The 5,929-nt window shown below is 37.3% G+C and overlaps 1 protein-coding gene across 1 annotated transcript in view; it reads right to left on the bottom strand.

The window, feature by feature from the left end:
• LOC107048472 (locomotion-related protein Hikaru genki-like) overlaps positions 1 to 3,280 on the bottom strand; it is a 7,153-nt gene extending 3,873 nt beyond the window's left edge. Inside the window, exons 1-3 of the mRNA XM_015271640.1 lie at positions 3,062 to 3,280; positions 2,094 to 2,284; positions 1,052 to 1,112 (exon numbers count right to left, since the gene is read on the bottom strand). Coding sequence (XP_015127126.1) covers positions 1,052 to 1,112; positions 2,094 to 2,284; positions 3,062 to 3,257 — 448 coding nt within the window. The 5' untranslated portion in view covers positions 3,258 to 3,280. The remainder of the gene's footprint in view (positions 1 to 1,051; positions 1,113 to 2,093; positions 2,285 to 3,061) is intronic.
• Positions 3,281 to 5,929: the final 2,649 nt, after the last annotated feature.

Below are 5,929 nucleotides of genomic sequence, written 5' to 3'. Positions count from 1 at the left end.
TACTTCAGAACTCATTGTTATCTTTTTTACCCGAATGATGGAGGAAATTTTTATTTACCTGCGTTGTTCCGCTACAGCGTCCAGTATAATTCTCAGCTTCCCAATAATATCACTCACAAAAATCCATAATAAGTCACTCTATAATAATGAACTGTTCACTGTGGTAATAACGTATTAGAAGAAAAGATCGGCAGTTTCATAAAATTGGGGTTTCAAAAGCATTTTCGTTGAAATTTTCGAGATTGAAAGAAAAACGTTCTCTTAATGAATTTAAAGATCTTTTTCATTTATAAGAAAATTTTATCACCAAGTTTACGAGACGAATCTGTGAACTGTTCGGAGAAGACTAAAGTTTAAGATTTTCATGAGGTGGTATATGGGCCTTGCAATTCAGGGTTGGAAGGAATTTCTAAAATTGTATTGGTTGGAAAGTATTTTCCCCAGACTGCAATTGGCCAAGAAAAGGCATACGGAAAAGTCTATGTACAAAAAAAAGGAAAGCGGACCGGAGGATGACGCGGTCTCGTTACGCGCACATGTGGTAACCACCAGGACTCTGTCTGGAGATGCCGTAACCGGGTAGCAAAATATGGGGAATTTTCCTCACGTGAAAGCTATAAGAAAAAAGAGGACTATTATCCAAAATTTTATTTCTACGTTTTATTTTAACGTTTCTCCCAACTATTTAGTATAATTTATGATTTCGTTTACGCCTAGCCAAAGTCTATTGTTTGAGATTTCAAAAATTGACTGAAATTCTATTATTTGTTGGTTAAAAATNAACGAGCAACAAGGATTTTTCATCAGAAAAATCTTTTCGTGTCAGTACACGGAGAGAAATATTCAGTCAAAGTTACGGAACAATTCGCGTAATCCGCAGTGGGGAATGGTTTTCCGGCAATTTTTATAGGAATGNTACTTTGATGCAGCAAAAGTATAATAATTTTACAAACTTTTTTAACAGTGAAGCTCATGAAATTCAAATTCCCCCGTCAGCCGATATCCTCCCAACATCTTTAGTCACCAAAAAGGTTCACTCGAAAAAAGTCACACAATGGAGGTTCATGGGACCACGTGCCATTCTCCGTACAAATAACGGATCCCTCCCCAATTAACNGTAGAATTTACGTGGCGATTCGTACAATTTCAGTTCCGACTCACACTTTTTATTGAATTTTACTTCGCTCATGGATTACGTTTCGAACCGTAATTTTTACGTTTTTTTTACGGGGATACGTCTATGGTTTCAATATGGGGGTCATTTTGAGAAACGGTCCTTATGTGCAGCGCCATCGATCGGAATTCTAGAAAATTCTAGACATTTCGAGGAAATTCAGGGAGTTTCTAGAAAAGTGAATTCAAGGGGTTTCTAGAAAATTCAAGACAGAAGAAAAGACCACACGGTGGTCAATTTAATCGAAAAACCTATCAAATTCGTTAGAAAATTCTATTGAATTTCTATTGAACTGTTCTATTAGTTTTTCTTTTATTATTATTAGCTGTTCTAGTAGAAAAAGTCAATGGAATTCAATTTTTCTGTATAACGTATTATTGAGATATTTGCTATAGAATTTCCTCGGCTCAAATTTTCTAAGTCTTTTCATTGGATTTTCTTGATGAGAAGAAAAGAAAAATAGAATGAAAAAAACTTAGAAAATATCAGTCGAGCAAATTCTATAGAAAATATATGAAAAGAATAAGTTATATACAAAAATCGAATTCTGACTTTTTCTATTGAACATGTCAATAGAATCAGCCAAAAACTAATAGAAAGTTTAATAGAATTTTCTAACGAATTCGATAGGTTTTTCTATTAAATTGTTCGTGCGTGCATGGACGTATCCTACAATTCCAGTTGTATCAAAGTATCAAAGTTGTATCAAATTTATTTTTTCCCGTAATTTTTATTGAATTTTTCTCTCCGTGTAGGGTAAGCTACCCAGTAGATGGACAAGCTACTTTTGGATGGCAAATTACGCAAAAAAGTACTGAAATGTGAATTGTTGCTTTGAATTTTCACTAACTGTTGTGATTCTTAACCTCTCGAGTAACGATTTTTTTTCGATTAATTTTTTTTTTCAATTCCTAAAAAACAAACGTCCATCTACTGGGCGGTTTACCCTAATATCGACATCAGGGCTAAACTGGCCTACGACGTGGATTTTTATGGAATTAGTTAGGCCTTTGGGCGTAGAGCAGGTATAAACCCCAGAATCTTGATTCTTCACGTAATATATCGACAGCCTGTACTTCCAATCTTTCTCGGACGGTGCAATAGCCCAGCCTATAAGTAAAATATCGGAAAAGGCATTAATTTTTCCATAGGGATGGAACGTCAAATGTGAGGGTAAAATCATTGAGTGCCATGTGAAAGAGCAGGGGCTTATGATCGGCAGCGTAATGACGACGTTGATATGCGATGATGATAGAGCAGAGTGCTTTCGGTGCGCATGCACCCTGGAAATGATGGCTATCGTGGTGGATTAATACCCCCGCTTTCGAGATAGTGCGGAGAGTCCAGCGACGCGTCAATGTTTCATTAACCCAACGGCCAGTTCTCGTCCCCCCATTTTCTGTACCGACGTTCAACCGATAAATAACTCTCGTTTCCCCTGGTGGAGGGACATCACGTGTGTTTTCCGTGATTCTCCCTTTCCCTTCATTTCTCTCTCCACTAATTGCCGGATCGCTGTGGAGAAGGGTTTGAGGAGGCAGTGGGAGGGGGTCAAAGAATTGTGGTGAGGGTCCTCCTGCCTACACAACCGTTCAAACTGAACAATGGCAACTCGGTTGTGTACAATGCAGCATGAGAAACCGGGCGGATTGCAGTAAAACAAGTTCTTCAGTTTTATTTACATTTTCAGTCTATTTTTCCTCCCCCCACTCTCTTTTATCGGAAATATTCAAAGGTCTCCCGCTCACTAAGAACCAAGAATGCAATTTCAAATGTAAATATTTCTCCCTAAAAAGAACTCGACGATTGTTCAACTCATCCACCAGTCCAGTAGTTCATTCAATTTGCTGTGAGGATTATTTACATACGACTCAATGGGATACATACCCGTGAGATATTGACGAAATGTGGAGTTCCATGTCCACTCTGGATTGCCCATGCGTCGGGCAAATAAACACTCTAGGTGTAGTATACTTCCTGGGAAGACAGCCAGGGCGCCCGAGGGCTCAATAGCCGCTGATCCCCTGGGTAGACCGAACAGAATTGTCGGTGGAACATTATCTGAACAGAATAATGGGCACATGTTCTTTAGCTTTTTGTGGAGAAATTTCACATTGCTTGCACCCCTTGCTCCCCCGCCCCTAAATGGGCGCATTTTTCTCACAAAGTGACGCTCTTTGTTCCATCTCACGCACACAATTTCGTAGCCAACCACCAGTGGCAGCAGCTGTTTCAACCTTCCCACAAGCTATTTCGCAATTCTTTTCACTTGCCTCCCTCACACCCCTTTCTTTTTCCACGCTTTTTTCCTCTTGCATGTCACAGCTTTTCCCATTCCTCGACGCGTCGATTGTTACTACTCTTTTTGTTTTGCCCATGTTGTTTCTAGTCACTGGCGGGTGCCTCCGGAGTATTAAAAAAATCATGCTCAATCGGCTGTATGGTCTGTTCATTGAAACGGCAAAAAGACTAGAGGGGGATTTCTTCATTAAAATAAATTGTGCGTGTACCGATGTGCAAATCGGATGTAGTGGGATGACAGAGATGAACGCCCGATGGTTTTATACACGGAATGCGAAAAGTCTACGTGGCCAGAAAGTAAATCCGTAGAGATCCGGATAGGTCCCCCGCGGGTGCCCAAGCGTTTGCCCGCAATCCCTCGAGGAGAGCGAGAAAAGCCGCTACTTTTACCCTCCCACGAGTCTCATCCCCTTTACACTTTCTCTTTCTTTATTTGGATTTTTCCCTCTACGCCTGAATTTCACACACACTGTTAGAAAATTACACTTGAAATTTCAAGTAAAAACACTTGAAATTTTTAACAACGATAAAGTTACATGAAATTTCTGTAGAATCTTCATTGACAAATCAGTTAATTTCTTGAATATTCAAGTAATTCTCGATTTTCAGATCCATACGGCACTGAAAAACCTTGATAATGCTGACAATTCAGGCAATCTATAACTTCTCTGAATTTTCAATCTATTGGAAATTCAATGGTTTTTTAATATGAAAAATCAAATTTTCTTGAATTTTCAAGATGAATAAGAAATTGAGTGAACATTTTCAATTGAAATTGAATTCAAACTCACAACATTGGAAATTCAGATGACATTGTGACTGAAATTTCAAGAAATTTTTAACAGTGCAGCCTTGTACAAAAATCCGATGGAATTGCTACTAATCTTTATTATTTCAATGAGAAAAATTCGACTGGGTTGTTGGTCCCTCGTCTCATTGCGGGTGGGTTGGAGTGCGTATGGCCCATTACGAGTCGAACCAATAACTGCCCGACCGATTCCCATTTTCCTATTTATCAGAAAGGAAAAACGCAAATTTTGAAATTTCCATATGGATAAGAAGAAAATGGCTAAGACGATTTTACTCAGAATCCAATCGAAATTCAATTACATGTATACTGTCGGGAATTTCTTGAAGTTTCAGTCACAGCGTCATCTGAATTTCCGATCTTGTGAAGTTGAATTCAATTTCAAATGAAAGCGTTCACTAAATTCCTCATTCATTTTGAAAATTCAAGAAAACTGGGCTTTTCATGTTAAACAATCATTGATTGTTCAATGAAAACTTGAATTTCCAAACTCATCGTGAAAATTGAACATCACATATAATTCAATTTTCAATAGTTTGAGAATTCAGAAAAGTTGTTGCCTGAATCTTCAAAATTTTCGAGGTTTTTCAGTGCCGAATGGACCTGAAAAATCGAGATTTACTTGAATATTCAAGAAATTAACTGATTCGTCAATGAAGAAATATACAGAAATTTCATTTAACTTTGTCACTGTTGATAATTTCAAGCTTCTTCACTTGAAATTTCAAGAGTAATTTTCTAACAGTGTAGATGTATCGACCGCACAAAAAAATAAAAACCCATCATCATTCTCGATAAAATTGTTGAATTTTCACAGAAAACTCACTTTTTTCGATTTTTTCACGAGTATTATGCGAATAACTAACGAACCTCTGAGCCGATCATCTTCATAACATAATCAGTTCTAATTTACACTGTTAAAAATTTTTGTTTGAAATTTCCGGTATATTTTTTCGAATTTTCTATCAAATTTAATTACCGCTGAAATTTCAGAGAATTCCGTCATTGAAAATTCAGAATTTCGTGGAAAAATCAAAGAGAACTGTGAATGTCAGTTCCATTTTCCCCTGAAAATGACTAGAAAACCAGAAAATTTCGGTAAATATATTCTTGAATATTTAGGGCAATAACAGTGAACGCGATTTAGGGGGAAAAAAATTATGAAATTTCCGATTTCACTGGAAATTCAATGTAATTTGGTACCGAATATTCATATTAGATTGAAAATTCTAATACATTAAGGGAATCTCGTCTTTATGCTGCTTAAAATTCTAGAATTTTACTGAATTTTCAGTGAAACCTGCAATTTCATAGTTTTCATTTCCCTAAATCGCATTCAGTGTCACTGTCCAGAAAATTAGAGGTCAACTATGCATGAAATTTCATTTTTTTCCAACAGTGTACATTCCCACGCATCGATTGAAAAAAAAATAAATTTCTGAATTGGTTCATTTGTTCACAAGATATCGTTGGACAAAATTTTGGTCACACACGTACACACACATACAGACATGTCTTCAAAAACGCATCAGGATGATTCTAACGGCCAATAAATGTGGAGAAATCACGGAAATTCCCCATTCGATTATCGCGGTCATTACAATAACTTCCTCCCTTCAGCTCGCAAGTAACTAGTGGATTGGGCT

Source organism: Diachasma alloeum, unplaced genomic scaffold, assembly GCF_001412515.2.
Source record: "Diachasma alloeum isolate Michigan unplaced genomic scaffold, Dall2.0 Dall_scaffold_00194, whole genome shotgun sequence".
Lineage (NCBI taxonomy): Eukaryota > Metazoa > Arthropoda > Insecta > Hymenoptera > Braconidae > Diachasma > Diachasma alloeum.
Note: the sequence above shows the minus strand (reverse complement) of the source record. Positions and strands in the feature narration are given on the sequence as shown.